At 57.1% G+C, this 23,887-nt stretch overlaps 2 protein-coding genes across 3 annotated transcripts; one reads left to right on the top strand and one right to left on the bottom strand.

The window, feature by feature from the left end:
* Window positions 1-117: 117 nt before the first annotated feature.
* On the bottom strand, window positions 118-15,388 carry ZDHHC9 (zinc finger DHHC-type palmitoyltransferase 9). 2 transcript variants are annotated; one of them, XM_054213832.1, is made up of 10 exons: window positions 15,243-15,388; window positions 14,649-14,929; window positions 6,372-6,532; window positions 5,635-5,793; window positions 4,518-4,655; window positions 4,310-4,363; window positions 3,925-4,022; window positions 3,658-3,761; window positions 2,953-3,121; window positions 118-2,138 (listed from the first exon to the last, which is right to left on the bottom strand). In XM_054213832.1, the coding sequence occupies exons 2-10, from the start codon at window positions 14,813-14,815 to the stop codon at window positions 2,034-2,036; spliced, it is 1,155 nt and encodes a 384-aa protein (XP_054069807.1). In that variant the 5' UTR covers window positions 14,816-14,929; window positions 15,243-15,388; the 3' UTR covers window positions 118-2,033. The 2 variants fall into 2 exon arrangements, with proteins under 2 accessions (XP_054069807.1, XP_054069808.1); XM_054213833.1 differs by having other exon boundaries at window positions 15,281-15,299.
* A 200-nt stretch (window positions 15,389-15,588) lies between these two features.
* On the top strand, window positions 15,589-21,980 carry UTP14A (UTP14A small subunit processome component). Its single transcript, XM_054213827.1, has 14 exons — window positions 15,589-15,812; window positions 16,067-16,137; window positions 16,809-16,873; window positions 17,042-17,184; window positions 17,337-17,492; window positions 18,429-18,548; window positions 18,630-18,724; window positions 18,965-19,088; window positions 19,180-19,257; window positions 19,697-20,087; window positions 20,206-20,585; window positions 20,663-20,850; window positions 20,923-21,022; window positions 21,403-21,980. The coding sequence occupies exons 1-14, from the start codon at window positions 15,753-15,755 to the stop codon at window positions 21,673-21,675; spliced, it is 2,244 nt and encodes a 747-aa protein (XP_054069802.1). The 5' UTR covers window positions 15,589-15,752; the 3' UTR covers window positions 21,676-21,980.
* Window positions 21,981-23,887: the final 1,907 nt, after the last annotated feature.

Raw genomic sequence — 23,887 nt, 5'->3', positions numbered from 1 at the left:
AGCAGGCAGGAACCACAGGTGCAGGCAGCATCCGCGACGGCCCCAGCAGGCAGCACTCAACACACCGCATTAGAAAATAGATTAGTAAAACCAAAAAATACACTTTTTCACAACGAGTTTGAGATTTGGTCAGTAGCGTGTTGGGGCAGGTGGGAGAGGAGGGGTGCTCCCACCGCCAGCAGGGTGTGTGGGGCCTGGGGCTGCAGCTGGGGCTTGTCCCAGGCCCCCCTGCCCCGGGGGGACAGGCCAGGTCTGGCTGCAGGGTGGCAGCGGCTGCGAGCCGGGCAGCTCCGGCCCCACTGGCAGTGGGAGGTCCGAGCTCCTTCCCTGGTAAGTACCAGCAGGGAGCAGCTGCAGGGACACTCTGAACCCGCTGCCGGAGCCCAGGGCAGCAGCTCTGCCCTCTCCCCTGGGAGAGGAGACCCTGGCACTTCAGGAGAGGGGGCAGCGCTGGTCGCCACATTAATACCACTTCGGCCACTGCCAGGCACGGCCCACGTCAACACTGCAAGGGGGCAGGGAAGAGGAGCAAGTTGGGAGGCACACATCAGGCTCCGGGGGGACAAGGCTCCCCGCTTTGCTCCACGCCACTGTCAAAAGCAGGATGGCATACGAGGCCAGGGAAGGAAGAGCAGCAAGTTCACGCTGCCAGGCAGGAGCATGATGGAGAAACAAGCAGGACCGACCCGGCAGGACATCCTCCACCTGCCACCCACCTACAGCATGTCTGCGGGGAGGCACACAAGTACCCAGCACTGGGATGGAGAGCTGCCAGGGCGCAAAATCGCCTTCCCTCCATCGCTGGCACTTGCGGGGACCCAGCAGACACAAGGCTCTTCCCAGCCCAGCTGCCACGTGCAGGACAGGGAGTGTCACAGTGGAAGAGGAGCCCTGCCATGGCACAGAGCTCTCCCACCACTACCTGCCCCTCGCCTCTCCTCCCTCCTCTGCCGAGGAGGCGCGGATGGCCGACACCGCACAGCCAGTCCCAGGACAGCTGGCAAAGCCCAGGGAAGAGTCAAGGCTCTGAAAGCCAGTCGAGGATGGCTGAGAAATGCAGGGCAAGGCAGGGGGGACATGGGGGCACAATGACACGACACAGAATTGGGGCTGAGGCTCTGCAGAGCAGCGGCCGAGTGGTGTGCCACAGCCTGGCGAGCAAGGGGAGGGCACGCCTGTGCTCGGCACAGGAACCCGGGAGCAAACGCAGCCCTGGCACAAGCTAGAGAGCCAGTGGCACAGGTTGACCCTCCCCTGCAGCTTGATACACCCCTTGCACAACCGCTCTGCGGCCAGCGTGGGGTGGAGACAAGCGGCAGGAAGACAGGCTGCCCCACTCCTTCCCTCGAGCCCCAAGTCAGGCGTGAGCCCCGGGGAAAGACGGGAAGGAGGGCCCCTGCCACAACTGCTCTTGCGCCAGCTAAGTCACACGAAAAGAAGGAGCACGGGAAGGAAGCTACTTTAAACATCGTTGCCAGCAGAACACCTTCCCAGTTGTCTTGGCCCTTTTGGCACCAAAATGTCTCCTGACAACCCCTGCCACGTTAACCAATAAAACAATGCCACAGATTAGAGGAAGGAGGGAGGAGGGGAGAGAGGACGCTACTGCCATAAATTGCTTTCCCCTTCCCATCAGGATTCCTCAGCAGTAGGGAGCAGGCCGACCCTAATGTCACTTCTGAGCTGCTTGACCACAAGTCATCTCGTCAGAAAGTTGGGGCCAAAGGGAGGGAAAGCCCCGGCCACCGAGCCGGTATTTAGCATCCAGGACAACCTGCAGAGCAAGAGGTCCTGCCTCGGCCTGCAGGCAGACCAGCTTCGGTGGTGGTGGGTGCCCCTCAGTGACCAAGGCAGGCCACTCAGGCTCGTTATCCTTTGACACCATGCACCGCCTGCGCATCGAGGTGAACAATGACTAAAGCAAAATGGCCATGAGGAATCGTTTGCCTGCCATCCAGCCCATCTCCTCCTCTCCTCTATCACTTCCAGCTTTGATTAGACAAAACAAGAAAGTTCTCCCTTTCAAGCAGATGCTAGTGCTCTGCTTGCCCAGCGTCCTGGGATGGGACTGGGAGCTCCCCAGACGTTAGCTGCTTCTCCTCTGGCATCTCAGCGTTGCTCAGGGATGGCACAGGGACCTGGAGAGAAAAGACAGCAGTGACTTGCACGAATACACCCCAATACAGAGAACCTGTCTGAGCTTGGCCCTGCTGCCCTGCTCCTGTCTCCAGCTCTACCAGGCAGAGCTCTCAGCAGTGTTTGGGAAGAGGAGAAACCAGGGGCCACCAAACAGGCAAAACAGCAGCTTCATGAATATCTGGAGCACTGGACTGCTCCTACAGTAGTGGTCTGGATTGTTTCCACCAGAGAAACATCAGCTCATGCCCAAGCAGGAGTAGGCCCAGCCACTTTCCACCGTGTTCACAGAATAATTTCAGTGGGAAGGGCACTCTGTAGGTCTCCTGTCCAACCACATCCTTAAAGTGGAGCTAATTTCGAAGACAGAGCAGACTGCTCAGGGTCATATCCAGTGGAGCAATGGCTTTCTCCAAGGATGGCGATCCCACACCTGTGAGGGCCCTTCCCAGGCACAACCCTTCAGCTTGCACTCAGTGCCAACAGATGCCTGCAATCTCCCACCCCTCCTCAGCCCCTCCTAGCTTCCATTAAGTGCCAGTTCCTGGGTGCTCTCACGGAGATGCAGCCAGCTGTGATTTCCTTTGAGGTTTACTAGGAGTCAGAGTAGCCCAGCACCCTCCCAGCCAGCCCCAGAGAGACACCGGTTTCCAGGGCCAGAGCACAACAGGCTTTTCATTGGAGCCTTTCAGCAAGGCCATAAGTGCTGCTTTGCTCCTGCTAAGTCACACTATCAGCTTTCTCTCTGCTGGCCCAAAGCACCAGCAACTCCAAGCAGGACACCCACTCACTCCCCACACAGAGGGAATCACTCACGGCACTCAGGTGAGGAACGCTGCCATCCTTCTGCTGGGCGCTGCTCTCCTCTGCCTGCCCACCAGGGCCCTGGGCGACAGTGGGCTCTTGAGCGCTGGTCCCCCGTGGGCACGACTCCTCCTGAGTTGTGCTCTCCTCTTGCTGCAAGATGCCCCGTCTGTCCAAGACACTGCAAGAACAGAATCACACCGTCAGAGACCCCACGCCTCTCCCGAAGCCAACTTCTTTTCCTGTAGGAAAAGTGCTGGTGGAAGACAAATGTCAGGGGAAGGGGTTCCTCTCCAAAACAGGCTGTGCACAGCCCAAACCTAATTTACAGTGTCTATGTTCCTCCTGTGAAACCAAGCCCCTAGGAGAGCAGCCCTGTTCAGAGTGTGGGAGCCCACCAAAACAAGTGCCCTGGAAAGAGCGTCCGCTCCATACGCTGCCCCAGGGAAGAGGAGCCACTCCTTCACCGGCTTCCCAAGCACATGGTGACAGCGAGCACATCACAAGCTTGAATCACTGAAGATATGCAAGGAAACCAACACAGGACCTTCCTCCCCAGAGCACCCAGCCATGTCCCAAGAGACCTCCAGAAGCACTCAACACACACAGAGCTGGCAGAAGAGCAGCCAGGTCTTGCACCCAAACAAGGAAAGCTCCTCCCAGTCCTGCACTGGGCTCTGGGGGCAAAAGCGGCAGGGCTGCCCATTGAGAGCTTACCTGGGGGGAAGAGGCCCACAGAGCACCTCACAGCAGTTCTTCACTATGTTGCCATGGCTGTAGGGATTCTGCACGCGGTTCTTCCCAGTCCAGGACCCCTTAATCTGCAACAGTCAGGGCACAAGCTCAGGTCTGCTCCACCAACACCTGCCCACGGTGCCCTGCCTCAGCCTGCAGGGCATGTCAGCAAGGTGGGCACAGCCATGACACACCGAGGAAGTGATGAGAAACGGAGATGGCTCAGAGGAACAGAAAGACTCTACTTACATCTTCGTTGGTTGTCTGATTCAGTGCCACCAGGAAGGTGTGGAACCCAGTTAACCCCACCACTGACCAAAGGGTGAAGAAACAGATAAGCACCTCCAGTACAGTAAGAAGAGTTAAGGACTGGGAGCAGCCTGGGAACAGTCCCAGCCCAGCTGTGTCACCACCCCAGGCACACCACCCTAACTTCTCCTCTTCTCCTAGACATGGTTTTCTGTTTTACCCTCCTCCCAAAAGCCACGAAATTGCTCTTCACCTTGTAATCATGGGGGAAAATGCCCTGAAAGACTCCTTAGAGAAGCCTCCGCATCAGGAGTCCAGCCCCTCCATAACACAGCTCACACTAACCCCCAGCTCTGGAGAAGCCAACCCCCTCGCTCTGTGGAAGGATATGTCCCTGGGGTTTCCTTCAACGTGTTCAGGAACCCAATCTTCAGAGATTCTGGAAATACAAAGAGAGAGACACTTTTTGTCTGGAACATCCCAGTGAGTCCAGTTCCCTTTCCCACTCCATCACTTCTGGGTTCGCAACACCGTCTGCATCACCCCTCCCCCTTAGCCAGCCCAGCCTTCCACCTCTCCGCAGCCAGACTCACTCAGTGCTACGTAGACTATGTTGAAGGTGAAGATGTAGATGGTGAGGAGTGAGAGCGAGAGGATGAAGAGGTAGAAATAGCGGTAGTTCCTCTTCCCCACGCAGTTGCCCACCCAGGGACAGTGATGGTCGAAGCGCTCTGTGAAAGCGAAGATGGAGGTCAGTGCTGCTCTAGCACAGTCCTGCCTGCCTCCAGACGCTTACTCCTGTGCCCTGAACTCAAAAACTTCCAAGGCTGACAAGGACTCCCTGGGCCACCAAGTCCAACCCTCTGCTAACTCAGGGCCCCACATCATGGCCCCCTTCCAGAAGGGTAGGCCAGGTAAGAAAGCGCAAAATCAATTTACTAATGAGTCATTTTGCACATTAAGACAGAGTTTAAGAGCTTGGCCCCATGCATGCCTTCTCCCCCAAGAGACTTGAGGTATAATAGCTTTTACTAGAGCAGCACATAGGTTAGATGAAGGCCTGGGGGTTCAGAAGTTCTTATCTAACCCATGTGCCACTTTATTCCTACTAGAATTATTAGAAGACGGTTCAACGAACTGCATAAAAACTCAAAGGATGGGAACCTGCAGAAGAGGAAAGGGATCCAAAAGAATGGGATTTCTTCCTTGAGAAGGGATGCTGAACATGAGCCAATTATGATACGCAAAAGGGCTAAGACAGCGTCTGTTATGCAGCAAGGGGAACACAAAACGGGGCACTCAACGTAACAGCAGAATCTCCGTGCTGATGCAAGAAGCTGCTTTCACACAAGACGCAGCTCTCCACTGGAACCCTCTAGCCCAGCAAGGTCAGCAGTTGAGTGAAACTTAAAAATGGACTGCACATTTACATGGACAAGTTAGACTTATGTTAGACGAGTTATTGCCGAAGAAGTACTGACAAAAGATGAACCATCTGGCTTCAGGTTCTGAGCAAATCTCAAGCTCCTCGAGCTTAAGATGAGGCAGACTGTCCCCGTCTGTTCACAGCACACCACTCTGGATTCGCTCAGCAGGCGCAGCATGAGACCTGATACGGAGCGAAGCTGGGTGCAGATCTTCACCTATTCTCTTCCAAAGGCTCTCACCTAACACCCAGTTGCAGGAGCAGGCACGGCCTCTTCTACTCACCCACACAGTTGTCGCAGATGCTGCAGTGAGAGGCACGGGGCGGACGGAAGATCTTACATGTGTAGCAATACTTCAGCTTCACTATCTGGTTGTTGATCTGGAAGTTTTTAATCCGCGGGGGTGGCCGCTGACCCTGTGGCACAGTCCCATTCGTGGCCTCTGAGAGAGACAACCAAGCAGAGATCAGACCTGCCTGCTACAACACGACAGGCCTAGAATGACAACTTGCCTCCCTGCTTCTCCTACCAGTGGGATCAGAGCCTGCTGGGTCTAGAGCCAGCAGCTGCAGCTCTGCTCACACGGTCCAGAGCCAACCTGGCAGCTTGGAGGCAGGAAGAGGGATGCCAGGGCTTCCATGGGCAGATTGAGAGGGGATGGGGCATGTGTGTCACTCTACAGACCCCCACCCACCAAAATTCCTCTATACCTGAAGGGGCCCAGATGAAGCTTCCTGCCCCTCTTCCCAAAAGCAAACTGAGTTTGTATGTACACAGCCACAAGAGAGAAAGCAGCACGTGAAAATGTTCCCAGAAAGGGAAGCAGGTACACCGCACCGTCTTTTTGAGACTCAGCCAAGCAGAATTAGCCAGCAGGTAGTAAGATGCCCCATTTGGGGCAATCCTCACTTCTGGAGGGCCAGGCAGGAAGAAAGGCTCTGCAGAGAACATAGCCTCTAGATACACCAGAAATACAGAGGCTTTTCCAGCCATCGCCAGTTCAGCTGGCTCCACACTCACCAATCTCCATCTCGATGAAGGCTGCCTCGTCAGGCAGGGCTCTCGGGATCACCCCAGGATCACTGAAGCTCGTCCGCAGGAGCGTGGCCATGGCAAACAGGAAGAGAACTGCTGCAAACACGGGGATGGCTGGGGACAGCTGGACTGCCAGGTACCGACACCTGCAGAGAAACGTCAGGAGGCGATGAATCAGACCACCGCAAGGTCTGCCTGAGCCAGGACCTGAAAGCCTGTCAAGGCATCAGAGTCCAGACTTTTCTGAACACTGGCTACGTCTTGAGAAGAGAGGCTGTTCAGCACTTCCTTCTGATCCCACCACCACAGGGAAACACCCCTGGGGCTGCTTTAACGACTAGCCATGATCAAAGTACCACCATGTTTTTAACCAGCCAGGCACAGCATACTTTCCATTGTTTTGGTTTGTTTCCAGCTCCCATTTTGCTCAGAGTCACAGGCCACACCAGAAACCAGCCAGCTAGAGGGATCTTGCCTAGAGGACACCCGCGGCAGCCAGCTGCCAAGGGACAGACCATGTCTCCAGGAGAAGCACCCAAGGCCTGGTCTGAGAGCCCACCACTGGAGAGAGCCGGAAGGCACGGAAGCACATCAGAAGGCTGGGAATCTCTGGCTGTCCCCTAAAGAGGCAGCAGCTTCCAGTACCACAGAAATTACTTTCCAGGGATGAACTGTGTCTGTGCTTCTCAGGAATGGATTCACATGGAAGTGCAACATTCCCATGCAATAAGACGTCTGCCTTCCTTTGACTTTTCTGAGGTAAAGGACTTGAAAGCTCCAAATGAAGTAGAAAGGCTCCTGCCCCAAGACAACCCCAGCTCCAGAGAGAAAACACAGTGTAAGGTTTGTTTGCTTTATATATACAGAAAGATGCAATGAGGAATTTATGTCGCTAATCCTTCTGATTGAGGCAGTGCAAATGGAGCAAAGAGATTAATCTCACTGTGGCCTGTGTCACTTCTGGACACCTCCAAACATGTCTCCATGGGCACTGCAGCACAGACCATGCAGATGGCCTGTACAGAGATCATGGTTCAGAGATGTACTGGCCTGAAAGAAAACATATTTCTACCCTGATTCCTTCAGAAACCCCCCGTTATGTCGGGGTGAAGTTCCTATGCAGATTTCCCATGGTTTAAGGGAAACCCCACCCAAATCCCAATGCTTGTGCAATATTTCCCCTCTCCTTGCATGCCTTGCTTCCCCAGGTTCCTCCCAACAAAGCTGGGTTCCCAGGCTTTCTGGTAAGCCCTGACTCCACAGGGGTGAGTCCAACCCAGACTCCTGCTCCCATCCACAGTTGCTCTCCAAGAAAGCATAAGGCTACTGTGGTGAAAGGCATGGGATTATCCTCCCCAGTGAATCTGTCATCCTAAGCAAGGCGATTCCTACGACATCCGTAGCATTAACAATTTAATTCCAGATAACCTTCCCACCCATAGCTTCTCTGAACACAGTAAAGTTTCTAGCTCCAGCTGGTTCCTTTGCAGCACTGAATTCTGCAAGCCTTCCACTGCAGAAGGATCACCGGGCTTTAATTTGCCATCACTTGATTCCAGCGAGTGTCCCCTGTGTGCAACGAGGTACAGAAAGGGCTGTAAACTGAAGCTACGGTATGCTTTTGAAGCTACAGTATGCTTTGGCCGCAGCTGCAGCATGCAGTGTCCACAGCGATGCACAGGGCCAGTCCCCTAAACCAACATTGTTAATTTTAGACACTACAAACTCTACAGCTACTCAACACAACACAACTCTTACAGTTGTCCACGTGCAGAGCCCTGCCTACATTCGAAGAGCCAGGCTGAGCAGCCAGAGGACTGAGCCTCCTGTCTGTAGGCAGCCTAAGACAACTTTGCTTTCCCTTTGCAAGGGCAAAGTCTAGAAAGAGAGCTGCAAGTCAGTCAGCAATTAAACAGAAACCTTGGATCCCATTTTGGGAAGGAATATGGTTTTATTCTTCTAATAGCTGGACACAATCTGGCTCAAAGGGCTACAGCTTGACCCTTGTCCAGCTGCCATGACAGCTTTTATAACTGTTGTAACATGAACATGTTACAGGCTTAAAATACGGATTCATGAACTGTGTTAAAGCTGAGCCAAAACTGCGCCAGAGCTCCCAGCCTCAGATACACACTAACACCTTATAAGTTTCTTCAGTGTACTGTCAGCAAAGAGATTTATTACCTGCAAGCACATGATCTGTGTCGGGTGTACTCTCCCAGGCGCAGACCTGAAAGCTTTACAAAGCAGCACTCAAGAATAAACGGGATCAGTCCCTGCAGCAACCCGCGCGGTCCCCGCTCCATCTGCGTACGAGCACGAGCGTGGGATGTGACTCACTCCCTGCTGACCATTTCCCATGCATCTTTGTAAGGAAACCTGCCCTTTGGGGATGGAGCAAGTCCTGCTGTCCCTGAGGCACAGCAAGAGTGGCCTCAAGATCGATGTTACCACACCGCAGAGCGTGGCATGGGAATGGGAAGAAGCCTGCAATTTTAGGAGATGAAAGAAATGACTGCGCGACCATCCTCCCCGCTATGGGAAGGGAAGCGGCAGCATCCAGCCAGTACCCAGCCCTTCCATCCAGCTCCCAGCATGGCACAGGCACTGGGCAGGTTAGGTCCCCAATTCAGGAGGGGAGAGAAGCAACCTCAGACAGACTGTCTGTCTGCCCAGAGGTGGGTAGGGGGGAGGGACAAAGCCCCAGAGAACACCAGATGCCTGCTCTCCTGTCTGATGGGGAAAAGATACCTAGAAACTCATGCAAGGAAGTATTAAAACTAGGTCCTGCAGCTACCATTCACTGAAGTGCATGAGATGTCTGCTCAGCAAAGGCATTGTCCTGTTGCCATCATCCCTCCAGCATGAAGCAAACAACCAGGCACTGCGCTGGACGCTCAGCCCCGTCCCTCAGACGTGCCCTGGCACAGCAGGGGCTGAGCAGCACCCCCCTGCTTCCCCAGGGAGCTGGGCTGGCAACACTGCTGTGCCCCCTCAAACGAACGTCCCGGAGGCCAGGTCAGAGATGTGTGAACGAGACAAACTCCCACCATGCTGAAACTGCACCCCGAGACACAACACCAAGCCCACCACGTTGACTCCCATCCCTCCCTGCGCTGGTGGAGCCTTGCTTTTAGGAAGGTGTCTTTTGGGGAAGATGCCCCGTCCATCTGCCACATCAGAGAAAGCCAAGTGCTGTCCAGAACGGCTGAGCAACAGGTAAGGCCTCCATGTGAGGTTTTGACTTGGTACTCACTAGCGCTGGGGAGTCTTCAGTCTACGCCTCGTCTACGGTGCGATTACGCTCAGCAATTCATTTGCAGTCCTAAGTAACAGACATTTTAAAGATCTTTTGTTTGGGAAAGCTGAGAGTCAACAGAGACATACTGTTGGCATGTACGGATATTGCTCCTCCTCCACTCCCAGTGCAATATCTGTGTTCTTGAGCATTTTGTCATCTAATAGCAGACAATAACAGCACTATCACAAGTCATCATCATGGGGGACGAGGGGGGGGGACTGGGGGGTGAGAAAGGCTTAAACAAAGAGATCATCAGAATAGAGCAGAGGGGGAGCAGCAAGAAGCAGCAGCTGGGAGGTGCCATGAGTTTACAGTGCAAGGACTGCTTGACCGATTATTTTGTGACAACTTCAGTAGGTCTGTTGTAAGCAGCACATTAAGCAAAGCTCTAGAGGAAGGGGAAAACACACCAGCCCCCATGGAAGTGGACCTCAGCCATGGCCATCAGGCAGCACATCTCACGGCCAGGCCCCTCCGGGGTTCAGTGCAAGCTCTGCTGTATAATTCATTTATGTCTCCCTTACAATCACCTATTTAACTTTCCTAAGCTAAGGTATAACCACACTGTCTACTTGTCGTGAACGCCAGCAAAGCAAAGTGGCATCTTTACCAAATGCCTGACCCTCACCACAGCACTTACAGCCATCTGCATCTCCCAGAGCTGGGACCCTTTCCAGACACTGATGTACTTGTGGTCAGTGTGGAAACAGTTGTGCTCAAAACCTGGGTAACCGCCACACTGCAATGCTACAAGTTCGGGGCCCTTTCAGGCAGAACTTGAGCTGCCTACAGAAACTCTCTGCGTCTGTCAACAGCGATGCAGAAAGTGCTCACTAGAGACCCACTTCACAGGCAGTTCCACTGCGAGCACATGCCACGTACTTCCAACCCAACCGATGCAGCAAGTGACTTTAGGCAAGAGACAGAAAGGTTATGCTGATGTTATTGCTCTTTTCCCAGCTACGCTCAAATCTCTGCACAGGCGGGAGAGCACCCCGACACCCGCGTGGGGAATGGCAGTGCTGCAGAGGATGCGCAGGCTGCAGGGAGAGGGAATTGTCTTCTGAGAAGTAGCCCACATACAAGAAAAAGGGCATGCAATCCAAAAATCCGGAAGCAGCCACTTTGCGCAGAAACACGTCTTCACGAGCAAAATCAGCTGAACTCCAGATACCAACAAGTTTACCTCTATCATAACTACTAAAAAGTGCCAATCAACTTGTGTGTAAGTTTTGACAATGCTTGACATAGACCTAACCAGAGGTAAAAGCCAGCTCAGAAGCACATGTTTTTCAGTGCAAAATCTTGGAACTTCGGGGTTTGGAAAAAAAAAATTTAAAAAATATTAAGTCACTTGAAAGGTCAAGCATAGATTATTTTTTTCCAACTCATCAGAAAACAAAGAAATTTTAATCTCTACATAGGTAAGAAAGTAGAAAAAAAAATAAAGCGATAAACATGCTTCGTTATTGGAAAAGCAAACAGCAGCCCCTTCCCGCACTCAGGAGCCTGGCATTGCAGGCGCTATCTTGCCTGTAACATTTAAAGTGTTGAAGGTTCATACTGAAAAGCTGAAGACAAAAGAAATCCAGTTCTCTTGCAGCTGCTTTGGAGAGCTGAATGGAGAAGTCTCACTTCAGGAGGGCCATTACAGACACGCTGGCAAACTGCAACGGAAACCCCCAGCAGCCAGAGAGAGGACGCTGCATCCCATCACCTTAATTCCCAAACGGATTTCACTAATTGCTTTACCTGGGCTTCTCTTCATGCTTGAATACCACAAGCATAGTTAGACAACTAAGTGCCCTATCACAAAAGCTGACATACCCAATAAGTGCCTGAAATAACGCCAGGAGGATATTAAACAGAATTTTATGTGACACGTTACGGTCACAGAGTAGACCCAATTAAATATAGGTCTCGGACCCTGCAGGGACCAGCCTCAGCCCTTGAGCAGCAGAAGCTGCTTTCTGCCAAGGTAGTAGAGAGAGAGGTGCCCTTGGGCAGAGGACTCTGGTCGCTGCAGAGCACTTCCCCAGGAGCCAGTACAGCTCCACGGCTTCTGCTTTATCTGGGAGGGAGGAGCTGGATCTCCAGGTACAGCGCTGATAGCTCAGCCAGTCCTCCAGGGCCTGCTGGCTCCCCAAGGAAAAGACTTACCCGATCTAGACCACAGCTCTGCGGTCTAGGGGATAAAAACATAAAAACTCCCCCACACGGGGCTGAGGAGGCTTCAGACCATTCAACTGGAGATGCAGCAGATGAGCCGACAGCATCAGAGCTACTTGGAGGGGGAAAAAAAATACCACCAGCAGCAGCCCAAACAGAAAGGCTGTCATTTATTTCACGGCCGGGGAGGACTCTTTCAGGGAGGAACGCGTGGCTTATCTCATGACGCGCGATGCCAGTCACCACCGGCTCTCCAGCAAGAGCGTTTGTAATCAGAGCCCAGCCAGAGCAGCCTGGAGGGCGAGGATCAAACCCGCACTGGCTCGGATCGCCTAGCAAGACATTTTCTGGCTTCAGGCATCCCCGAGCCTTGTTTAGACAAGGTGTGAGTGCGCAAGTGATTCAGCTGAATGAAATAAGCATTCACAACACAGGCACCCCTGCAGTGAGAGTACAAGAATTAAAAGGACTCCTCCACCCACCACAGTCTGCTTCTCTCCAAAACCAGATTCTAACAACCCTGTTCCTCTGTAGCACAAACTTTAAGGGAGAAATCATGAATTTCCACACAAACGCCAAAGAATCTGCCAAAGGCCGAAACAAATGGATAACACAGAGAAAAGATAAAGGCCGAGACCCTTATGCAAAAGCAGCCTAACGCACGCAGAAGGCATACAGGGTAAGCAGGGCTCGCGAGCACCCAAGCTGCTCATCTTCTCAGCTTGGGTAGTGAAGCAGAGACACTGTGGAGTGTTTTCTGGTTGGGAAGGCAACATTTCGTCCCTATCACATGTTCAAAAATCCCCAAAGAATTTCAAACCAAACCCACCTCTTTCAAACAGAAAACTTCAAGGTGTTGTGCTTTTACAGGATGAAATGGATATTTTGGATTTTCCCAAACTTTTCCTCATCTCCCCAGTTGAAACCACTCAGATGATTTAACTAAAATTCAGAGACGACTCTGCTCCCAGCTAAACTTCCCCCAGGCCAGCAGTTCCCACAGAGACCACCCTCTGGCTCTACGCAGAAGGCATGTCCTGGGTGTCTGGGTGCGAGCAAGGATGGGAGCGACCCTGACACAGGGCTATGCCTCCCAGAGCACAGGAAGGGGCTTCTTGAGTAATTTCTAGTCCCCCACTGCAGCCACAGCAAACCAGCCATCGCGCCACCGGCTCTGCCGGCATGGCCTAGGACTGGAAAGGCAGCCTTGGGTTGCTCTGCCCCACACAACCATGGCAGGCAGCTGGCGACGGCAAACATGGTAGAGCGGGATGTGGCTTCACTCTTCGGCTAAGGACAGGCTCCACAGGGAGTGAGAGCAATTATCCCTTGCAATAAGTGTTTCTGGAGCAGTAATAAATATTTCTGGAGCAGTAACACTTATTAGTTCTTCCTGCAAGGCAGGAAGTCTTAGACCCATTTTTCAGATGGCAAAAAACCAAACAACAAAACAAACAGTGGTGTCATTTCATACCTTTGAATTTAGACTGAGTCAGGGATAATTTGGGCTTTCCACACTCAGGATCCCAACACCTCGCATTACAGTTGTATGGCACCTGCCTCCAAAGATACACGACGACTAAGCAGAAAAACCAGTCCCATACCTGACCAAGACCCGATGGTAGCCACTTCATTGCTGCTCTTGGGATGTGGCAAGCCTTGTCAGACTGTTCCAGAAAGCCCTTTCCAAGGCTGCCAGCAATATCCGCTAACAAGAGGAGCTAGGGAGAGCGATGCCGGGCCAGGGGAAACCAAGACAAGTTCCCTCATCTGAGGAAGATGTCTAGGAGGCCAGCATCTGGAGGAATAGCCAGGGCTTAACCAGCGAGCAGTTTCTTCCGCTTGCTTTCCTGGCTTAAAGGGCTTTTGTGTTACCCAACACCGGTTAGGACCTTGGCCTCCCTAAGAACAACATAAACATGCTGATGGAGACAGAGGAAGGAAAGTTTCGCAGTTGTTGGCTGATCCAAGCTCATCCTCAAACCAGGAACAAGGGGCAGTCCTGTCCGCTCCCCACAACATCATCGCTTAGGCAAACACAGGCTTTTTTTCCCCCCTTTGTTTGTTTTTTTGTAGGATTAGTCTAACGCCAGATCAGTTTCCCAACGCAGCTCACACAGGAGAGCTGTGGGGAGGGGGCAGGCCCTGCTCTTTCCACAGCATCCAAGACTTCAGCTGCAGGTCTTTAGGCTGCTGAGCTGATCTAAAAGGGCAGCCGGATCCTCTCCAAACACCAGGGCTCCAGCTCCCGGGAGCATCTGCTGTAGTGCAGCACTCTGCAACACCCAGCTAGCTGGCAGCTGCAGGGCAGGTTGGATCAGTGCTAAACCTTGCTGCCACCGAGCTCACTCCTTTTTTTGTTAATTCTCTGGCTGGGTCACCTCCCTCATCGGGCCGACTGGGGGGCAGGGATGCAGGCTGGGCCCCACTGGCCTCGGCTGCGGCAGCAGCAGTGCCCTTGCACCCCGGCTATCCCCAGGCAAGAAGCAGGCGCCCCAAACCCCCGTCCCCTCTAACCGTGCTCAGGACAAGGGACTGCAAGTCACAAACACAGGGAAGCACACAAAAAGCTGGCATCACATCGCAAGCAGAGCCAGGGGAAAACTCCATCCTCCCCCAAAACCTCCAGGGTCACTCTGCTGAGGGTGCAGAGGCAGATCCCGCCAGAGAGCCCTGCACCCAGCTCCTCTCCACCACCCTCCCCTCCCACTCCCGAGGCCACCGGGCAGTCGGGCCCCAACCAAGCCCCGTCCCGGGGCCACAGGGTCAGCCAGCCGCCACGGGGAACTCACTCGAAGGCGAAGAAGAGGGCACAGGTGCCGAGGATGAGGAAGAGCGTCAGGTAGAAGATGCCCTTCTGCCGGGCCATCATGATGCGGCCATCGCAGCAGAAGGTGTTCCTGCCCGGCAGCTTCTCCCATTTCCGAACCACCTTCTTCCTCGCCACCATCACCGACATGGCGGGGCCGTCACTGGGGCGGTGGCAGCCGCCACACCTCCAGGCGCTGCTGCTGCTCCTCCGCCGTCCGCGGCCCCGGCATCATCGGGGGCGGGGGGGAGCTCGATCTGGGGGCTGCGGGGAGAGGGAGAAGCACCTCAGCACCGGGACCGGCGGGGAAGGATGGAGGAACAGAGGGGGCACGGCGGCCGTCGCTATGGCAACCCACCCGGGAGGGGTGTTGCCATGGAAACCCACCGGCGAAAGAAGGCGGGGGGGCGGGAAGCTCAGGCCCTGAGGGGAGTGGTGGGGCCTACCGGGAGGGGAGTGGGCAGGGCAGCCCCCACCTCACCGCCACACTGGGACCCGACCCCGGGAGGGGAAAGGAAGGGCAGGGAAGGGAAGGAAGAGCGGGGAAGGGCCCCACGCCACCGCCGCCGCCGCTCACCCCGTGCTGGTGCCAACAGCACCGGGCCGGGCCGCTACCTTTCCCTCAGCGCCGCAGGAGGGGCCGCCACGCCCCGCGCCGCCGACAGGGGCGGGGCCTCGTCAGCCATTGGCTTCTGCCGCCACCGGCGCCCCGCCTCGCCGCTTCCTGCTTTCTCATTGGTCCAGCGGGACGTCACTCTACGGGGTCTACCTCGGCCCCGCCCCTCCTTGCTTTCTCATTGGGCCAGCGCGACGTCACTCTACGGAGGCTCCCTCCGCCCCGGTGCGGACAAGGGAAGGCGGGGCCCGACCGGGCCGCTCCCCCCGGGGTCCCGCTCCTAGGCTTTGCCCCGGGGGGAGCGGCCCGGTCGGGCCCCGCCCGCCAGGCCCCGTTGCCACGGCAACCGTGACGTCAGGCAGGGCGGTGGTAGGAGTCCAGTCGGAAGCGTCGCGCTTTCTGGCAGCGTCGCGTTGCGGCCTGGCGCTTTACGGCGCGGCGCTTTACGGCTGTTCCCCGGCGTGAGGCGGGATGGCGGAGGAGTGGCTCGGGGTGGAGGCGGCCGTGAGCGCCAGCGAGGGCGAGGATGAGGTGAGGGCGGCGGGGAATGGGGTGGGATCGCCCTCCCATGGTAGTCGCCGCTGCTTTACGTGGTGCTCCGGGGGCTCCCGCGGCCCGGGGAGGCTGCAGGGAGGGCGGCGTGGCTTGGGCGGGGGTGCAGGCCGCGGCCCCCGGGCTGGCCCCGTTGTGCTGGGGCTTCAGGCCTGCCCGGGCAGGGGGTTTGCTCTGCCAGGCCCCTGCCTGAGCCGGGGCCGGGCTCTGTAACGGTGTCTGACGTGTTCTAGGGGCAGGAGGATGGTGAGCGGCGGCACCGGCAACTCCTGGAGGCGGTCAGGTCCCTCTCCGGACGGAGGCGGTGAGTTGGGGGGGTGTCTGAGGGGCTTTTGCAGCAGCCGCGCTGTGTTCCATCCCTGTTTTCCCCGGGGGGCTGCATAGGAGCGCTTTGGAAGGGGGCAGAAGGGAGGGCACTCGCTTCCCTTTCCCGCTGGTACCAGCTCTTCTGCCTCTGCCGTAGCAGCAGGTTGGAGGTGAAGTACGTGGGGGCACACGAAGAACCTTTCTGTTTATTTTCTTTTCATAGAATCACAGAGTCATAGCATACCAGGTTGGAAGGGACCTCAGGGTTCGACTGGTCCAACCTTTCTTGGCCAAAGCATGGTCTAGACAAGATGGCCCAGTACCCTGGCCAGCTGAGTCTTAAAAGTGTCCAATATTGGGGAATCCACCACTTCCCTGGGGAGATTATTCCAATGGGTGATTCTTCTCATTGTGAAAAATCTTGTGTCCCATCCAAATCTCTCCAGGAATAAATTGTACTCATTACCCCTCGTTTTTTCCATGTGACTCCATGTAAAAAAGGAGTCTCCTCCTTCTATGTAGCCACCATTTAAATACTGGAACATGGTGATAAGGTTTCCTCTAAGCTTTCTCTTCTCAAGGCTGAGCAAACACAGTTCTCTCAGCCTTTCCTCATATGGCAGGCTTCCCCGTCCCTTGATCATCCTGGTGGCCTTTCTCTTCTCACAGGCGGAAGCTGGCAGAACGTACGGAGGCAAGTGTGCAGGTGTCCGAGTTCAATGTCAGCTGCAAAGGTGAGATCCCCAGGAAGCTGGGCAGAGCTCCTGCTGTCTAACAGGGGCAGCACTACCCACTAACAGCTTAGGATTTGCTGTGTCTGCCTGGGTCTTTGGGCTGAATGCAGCTGCAGCCCCTTGACTTGGCGATGCCGTGCCTGTGTTGACGTGTGGGACCTTGTGTAGGTGCTGGGGAGAAGCTGGTGCTGTCTGAGCTCCTGCAGCCCATACGTCCCAAATCCGCCCTGAGCAGTGTGAAGAAGGAGCTGACCAGAGTGAAGCAGAAAAAGGCAGTGGAGCTGCCGCTCAGCAAAGAGGAGGCAAAGCGGGTGAGTGAGCCTGTGCAGGCAGCAGAGGGAAGTTCTGGCCTTACGGGGCAGGAGAGCTGAGTTACTGTGCACCTCTCTACTCCTCCCTGATGTGGACTGGCTTTTTTTCTGTACATCAGCCTTTCTATACTCATGCTTTTCCTTTCTTGCAGGTTGTGAGGGAAGCTGCCTATGTCGGGACCTCTAAAGACGTGGGCAAATGGCAGCAGGTGGTTTTGCAGAACCGCCGAGCAGAGCAGCTAGTTTTCCCTCTGAAGCAGGAGATTGCTACAGTCGTCCCCCTGGAGCGAGTGACTTCAGCGTGGAAGGTGGGTGCCGTCACATCTCACACAGCTCCCAGAGCTCAGCTGGGGCAGCTCAGTGTTTCCTGGCTGCACTAGGAGGAGTGAGGTAGACATGAGGAAGGCCCAGCCTGTAGCAGAGGCTCTGGGCAGGTGCATGCTGAGCTTGGGAAGACTTAAAAGGGAAGTATTCTGCGTTCCTCACACGTAGCAGATGTGTAAATGTTCTCTGGGAGAGGCCAGGTAAGGCGTAAGCAGGGGCTTTGGAGCCTGCTCTGTCCCCTCTCCTCTTTTTAGCCTTTCAGCTCTAGGCACACAGGCTGAGACTGCTGTTTCCCAGCCCCTGGGCTGAGACTGCTAGTAGCCCTCAGCCACTTGTGCTGAGGCAGAGCGGGGGGTTGGTTTGTCAGAGCCTGTGTAAGGGTGCTCTTGGTTTTGAACACGAGTTCCCATGGGGATGTGCTGCTGGCATCAGAGTCGCTGTCGCCCCTGAGAGCTCTCCCACCTGGCCACAGGCTCCCATGAGAGGCAGCTCCTGCTGAACTCCCGACATATGCGGTACTCGCCTCAATCTGGCCAAAGGTCACTTTCCGTTGTGGTGGGACATGGTGTTGCATAGCCTGGAACTTCTGCTGTGTGCTTGTTGTCCTGTGCTACGTGGTCAGCACTGCCTGTTGACTGCGAGCCTGTTTCTCTACCCTGGTAGGAATTCTGCCCGCCCTAACCTGGTGCGATGGCTGGGAGGGCACCTAGGCAGGCTCACGGCGAGCCTCAGGCTGTTGTGTGGGACCCGTGAGCAGGGCTGTGACCCCAGCGCTCACGAGGAAGGGGACACGCTTCTCTGGGCCCTCCTGTGGACCTGCTCAGAGGCACCAGGAAGGATGGGGACGTCTGGGGGAGTGTTGGCTCTTGCAGTTCTTCTCGTCTCATCATGCTCTTGCGGTTTCTATTCTGTCCCAACAGGCCCGAACTCCCCTGGAGCAGGAGATCTTTGGACTGCTCCACAAAACGCAGCAGCCCATCACAGACCCGCTCCTGACGCCGGAGGAGACAGCCTCGCTGCAGGCAATGAGCTTGGAGGAGGTAAGTGCTTTGCCCCCGTGCCGTGCCCTGGCTCTGAACGCCTCCTCTTGGCGCCTGCCCTCACTCTGTGCTCCCTGGCAGGCCCGACAGCGGCGGGCAGAGCTGCAGAAGGCTCGGGCTCTGCAGTCCTACTACGAAGCCAAGGCTCGGCGAGAGAAGAGGATCAAGAGCAAGAAGTAAGGCTGTGCCTTTGCTGGGCTCGGTGTGGTGGGAAAGGGCAGGGTCTTGGCCTCGGCGCTGGAGCCGACCCCAGTGCATGGGTATGGCCAAAACATGGAGGAAGGCAGAGCGGCCGCTGTCCTCCCCGGGATCTGTGACGTATCAGGCAGCCTCCTGCCGAAAACAGCGCTGTGTTCCCAAGGGCCTTCCCAGCACCATGGGGTCTCACTCCCTGGCTCTCTGCCCTTGTGCTGCAGGTACCATCGTGTGCTGAAAAAAAGCAAGAGACGCAAAGCTTTAAAGGAGTTTGAGCTGCTGCACAAGTCGGACCCTGAGGCCGCCTTGGCAAAGCTGGAGGAGCTGGAGCAGCTCAGGATGCAGGTGCTGCTTCTGCGTTTCTCCCCCACCCCTTGGGAAGTCCCCTCTTCTGAGCGTGCTCTTTCTGATGCTTCTCTCTTCCTCTTCCACCTAGGAGCGGATGAGTCTTAAGCACCAGAACAAGGGAAAATGGGCCCGCTCCAGGGCCATTATGGCTAAGTATGACCTGGAGGTGAGATCACAGACTGGTTTGGGTTGAAGGGACCTTAAAAGCCACCCAGTGGCACCCCCTGCCCTGGGCAGGGACACCTCCCACCAGCCCAGGTTGCTCCAAGCCCCGTCCAACCTGGCCTTGAACCCCTCCAGGGATGGGGCAGCCACAGCTTCTCTGGGCAACCTGGGCCAGGAGCTCACTGCCCTCAGTGTAAAACATTTCTTCCTTATGTCCAACCTAAACCTGCCCTCGTTCAGTTTAAAATCATTGTCCCTTGTCCTGTCACTACAGGCCTTGGTACAAAGTCTCTCTGTTCTTATAAATCCCTTTTACATGTTGAAAGGCCACAATAAGGTCCCCGATGCAGGGTGGGGAATGGGGAGACAGCTGAAGTGGGGCAAGGAAGGTGGGCATATTGTTTCTGGCCTGTGTTAGAAACATGTGAATCCCCTCCCAGGCCCGCAAGGCCATGCAGGAGCAGCTGGCCAGGAACAAGGAGTTGATGCAGAAGGTGCGGGTGGAGCTGCCTGAGGAGGAGCCAGGTGATGTGCCCGAGGAGGACCTCACGTCGGTGACCGTCCCCACCGTCCCTGCGGGTGCCAACACAGCTAATCCCTGGATGCTGGGCAAACCCAGCGGCCCAGCCGAGGAGCCTGAGGTGCAGGAGCGTCTTGAAGACGTTGCGGTGCCTGGTGCTGCGGAGAGCAAGGAGGAGATGTCAGAGGAGGAGGAGATGTCAGAGGAGGAAGCTCTGCTGCAAGGCTTTGAGCAGAAACGACACGCGCGACAGCAGCGGGCAGGGAGCCCTGAGGGACAACGTGAGGAGCTCACAGCCCCGGGCAGTGCAGGTCTGGTGTGCTGCAGTCGAGCAAAGGAAAGGGGGTCGTGGGGGCTGTTTTCTGCTGTCCTGCTCTCTCCCTCCCTGCTCCTGGGTGACTGTTTCTCACCTGTTGCCTCAATCCGTAGGTGCTGATGAGACGGAGGTGGTTACTGAACTGCCGGGGAACAGCCCCATCCACCCCGTCTGTGCCGAGGAGCAGGCGAGCCTGGGGATTGAGCAGCCTGCCCAGGCCCAGGAGGAGACACTGCTGTCGGAGCAGCTGGGCCGGGTGCGGACGATGGAGGATGTTGAGGCTCTGGCCTCAGAGGAGCGTGTGGAAGAGCAGGAGAAGCCAACAGCCCCAAGAGCAGAGAAGGGAGTGCGGCAGCAGAAGGAAGGCAGAGCTGGGGACAAGCATGACAAGAAACCGCCGGCCAAGAAGAAGATGATTAGCCTGCAGGCTGTGCTGGCTGGGAAGTCCCAGGAGGCTCAGTGCCCCAGCCTACCTGTGGTCGTGGAGGAGGAGGTCAGCGGGATGAGATGAGCTTGCCCCTTGGTCCCAGGGCCAGGCTGACTGCAGGGCACTGACTCCTCTCTCCACAGGAGGGTGGCATCGACCAAAGAGGGGTCATCACAGAGGCCTTTGCTGGGGACGACGTGGTCGCTGACTTCCGCCGGGAGAAGCGCAAGGCAGAGGAGGCTGGGAAGCCGCAGCCGGTGAACTTGGTGCTGCCGGGCTGGGGCGAGTGGGGAGGCACCGGACTGAAACCCAGCGCCAAGAAAAGAAAACGGTAAGTGTGGAAGGGCTGCAGCAATGTGCCTCAGCCCAGCACCAGGGCCTGACGTCTTTGCTTGCCCGGCAGGTTCCTGCTCAAGCCGCCCCCGGCGCCTCCCAGGAAGGACAAGCACTTGCCACACGTCATCATGAGCGAGAAGCGCAACATCCACGCGGCAGCACATCAGGTGGGTGATGCCCAGCCTCTGTGATTGGCAGCAGCGAGCGCTCCAGCACCCAGGCTGGCCCAGAACCTTCCTGTGTCCCGTTCCCAGAGCATCCTGAATCCCTGCCTAGCCACGTAGTTTCCAGCTTTGATGACCCAGAGGCCAGTAGGGTGATGGAGGGAAGAGGAATTTTCAGGACTGCTCCCTTGACAGCTGCTGCCACCTTCCTGGGCTCTGCTGGAGGGGATGGAGGGGGGTGGGCAGCGGGGCAGGGGCCTGGAAGCACAGTGTGAGCGTGTCCTGGACGAGTGGGAATCGGCAGCAGCGTGGGATGAGAGCAGCGCCTGCGGTGCTGGGCTGGGTTGCTGTGGGAGTTACCCCCCTGCCCTCTTTCCCCACAGGTCAGCGAGCTGCCCTTCCCCTTTGAGAGGCACCAGCAGTTTGAGCAGAGCATCCGGATGCCGATGGGCCCCACCTGGAACACGCAGCGTGCTTTCCAGAAGCTGACCGCCCCCCGCGTCGTTACCCGAGCAGGCCACATCATCCAGCCCATCTCTGCCGAGGATGTCGCCGATGTGGCCGCCACGGCTGGCAGTGGAGCCAAGCCAGCGCTAGAAATTGAGCCCAAGCGGCAAGAGCAGCCCTTTCGTCGCCCGCGCAAGAGAGCGCGGTAGCTCCATGCCCGTGTGTCTCTGGTGCTTGGACTGGAGCAGGCGGAGGAACCGGGAGAGGCTCCTGGTTCTGTCCAGTACCTTCTGCCACTTCCCCTGCAATAAAACAAGCTCCTGGCCTGCCTTGCCTGCGCGCCCTGGTGCCTGCCCAGGCAGCGCCCAGCACAGGACAGCTGTGCCCTCCTGCCTGTCCTTGGGGCCCCGTGCGGGGCAGGGTGGCTTGGCCTGGTGTGACGTGACCAGCGTGCTGCGGGGCAGGCCTGGGAGCTACGGTGAGGGGCTGGAGTGCGGCGAGGGGGTGGAGCAGCTGCCGGCGCTCCCTCGGGGCCGGGTTTCACTTGCCCTGGGTTTTTTTGTCTTTCATACCCCTATTTTTTATATATAATATAACATAGATATTTTATTTTTTTAATCTTGGCTAAAGGGGCTTTCTGACAGCCCTGCTGTGCTGAGCCCGGCCCCGGGCCACCCCTCCTCGGGTCCACCTGCAGCTCCAGAGCGCCTTCTGCCCCGCTCTGACAAACCCCGTCAGCTGGAAAAGGGGTCTGTGTGCGGCGCTGCCCTTGTGCAGGCGCTGGGAGCTGGCTCTGCCCCTGGCGCAGCCACCCTGCCCTCTTCCTGCCGCTGAGCCCAGCCTCCCTGCCCAGCCCAGCCCTCCCAGGGTGACGCAGGGTGCTCGGGGTGCTTGGTGCGTCCGGCACTAGCGGAGGGATGTGCCGGAGCCTTATGGTGAAACAGGAGCGGGCAGGGAGCGCTCCAGGCCTCTCTTCCCACGTGTGCTGCGCTCATGCCAGCCCGAGAAACACGCCCCAGCCCCAGATGAGGAGCTGGAGCTGCTGCTGCTCCCAGGAAACACGTCCCTGGCTCCGGGGACGCCTCCTCCCACACTGGCACCCCAGCCAGGCCGGGTCCCCGGGCTGCTGCCTGTCCCCCGGGGCTGGGACAGAGCTGCCGCCGTCACCCTTCTCCCCTGCAGCCCGGTCAGAGCGGGGAAGGGGGGGCATCCTGTGGGGCTGGGCCACAGGTACCCACGGGGTTGGGAGGGGGCGCCCTGCGACTCCCTGATTCCCACCCCAAAACTACGCAGGGCTCTTCTGCTGTGGGTGCTGGCACCCTTCCCGGGGCGTGGGGGGTGTCGGCTCTGCCTGGGATGCGGGGCCGGGTGCTGCCTGCGCCGCCACCGCGCCAGGGACCCGGCCCCGCTGTTGCTGGCCCCGCGCAGCACCCTGGGGTGGCCAGATAGCGCTGGCCTGCGGACGGGGCTGTGCGGGTGTTGCATGAATTTACCCTGGGCTGGAAAAAAAAAAAAAAAAAAAAGAAAAAAAAAAAAGGGAAAGGAAGTGGAGAGCATTTCCGTGCTGTGACGCCGGAGAGCCCCTCACTGGGCTGGTGGCCCCAGCTCGGAGCCCTGCTTCCCTCTGCCCTGCCTGCCCCAAAAGCCGTGGGAAACCTTCACCCCCGGCCCCTGGGGGCGTCTCGGGGGGGTAGGGGACATTTCTTGTTTGTTTTAGTAAAAGCCGAAGTGCCCCAGAGCCAGGGGAAGGCAGTGCCCGGCGTGGGGCACCCTCTGCCCGCGCCTCCACCTGCCGCAGCCAGCCCTGGGCTCCCCTCTGGGCTCCTCTGCCACCGTGCTTTGCTGGGGACAGCCGGGGCCCTGCGGCACCACTGTCCCTCTTCCTCGTCTGCCTGGGCCCAGGGCTCTGCCCGCCTCCTTCCCAGCCCCGGCTGGGCGCGATGGGCTGCCCTGGGACCCAGCCCGGCTCCCCCGGCTCCCAGCCCTGGGATGCTCAGAGTCCCACGGCTGGGAAGGGTCTTGGGGGGCTTCGAGTCCCAGGGCCAGTTGGAGCAGAGCTGGCTTCGGGCTGAGAGCAGGGGCTTCAGCATGGTGCCCTTCAGCCGTTGGATTGTCTGCGAGGATGGGGAGCTCCATGCACTTCTCTGGTCTCTGTCCCCACGTTTGACCCGCTCCGTGGCAAAGGACCATCTCCTCCTGTCTGCTGTGCCTGCTGTGGTGCGTGGTGCCCCCAGCACCCCCAAGCTGGGCTGGGACCTCCTCAGCTGCCCCCGAGTGGGAGCGACGCTCCCCGCCGGGGCTGGGATGATGATGGCACCCAGACAGTCCCTTCCAGGGGTGCTGCTCCTGCAGAGGACCGAGGCCACCAGGTCTGAAAACAGCTCAGGCCTCACGGAGCCGGTGGGTTTGTGGCTGGGACCA

This window comes from Rissa tridactyla, chromosome 9 (assembly GCF_028500815.1).
Source record: "Rissa tridactyla isolate bRisTri1 chromosome 9, bRisTri1.patW.cur.20221130, whole genome shotgun sequence".
NCBI classification, from domain to species: domain Eukaryota; kingdom Metazoa; phylum Chordata; class Aves; order Charadriiformes; family Laridae; genus Rissa; species Rissa tridactyla.
The sequence above is the reverse complement of the archived record's forward strand: the minus strand, read 5'-3'. Positions and strand labels throughout refer to the sequence as shown.

Excerpts from the sequence above, each read along its gene's own strand:
- ZDHHC9 (XM_054213832.1), bottom strand. The coding sequence starts at position 14,815 with ATGTCGGTGATGGTGGCGAGGAAGAAGGTGGTTCGGAAATGGGAGAAG. Across the intron at positions 5,794-6,371 it reads CTTCATCGAGATGGAGATTG|AGGCCACGAATGGGACTGTG; the intron begins GTGAGTGTGGAG and ends TGTCTCTCTCAG. Across the intron at positions 3,122-3,657 it reads TGTGGGCCTCTTCCCCCCAG|TGTCTTGGACAGACGGGGCA; the intron begins GTAAGCTCTCAA and ends CTGTTCTTGCAG.
- UTP14A (XM_054213827.1), top strand. The coding sequence starts at position 15,753 with ATGGCGGAGGAGTGGCTCGGGGTGGAGGCGGCCGTGAGCGCCAGCGAG. Across the intron at positions 15,813-16,066 it reads CCAGCGAGGGCGAGGATGAG|GGGCAGGAGGATGGTGAGCG; the intron begins GTGAGGGCGGCG and ends GACGTGTTCTAG. Across the intron at positions 20,088-20,205 it reads CACAGCCCCGGGCAGTGCAG|GTGCTGATGAGACGGAGGTG; the intron begins GTCTGGTGTGCT and ends CTCAATCCGTAG.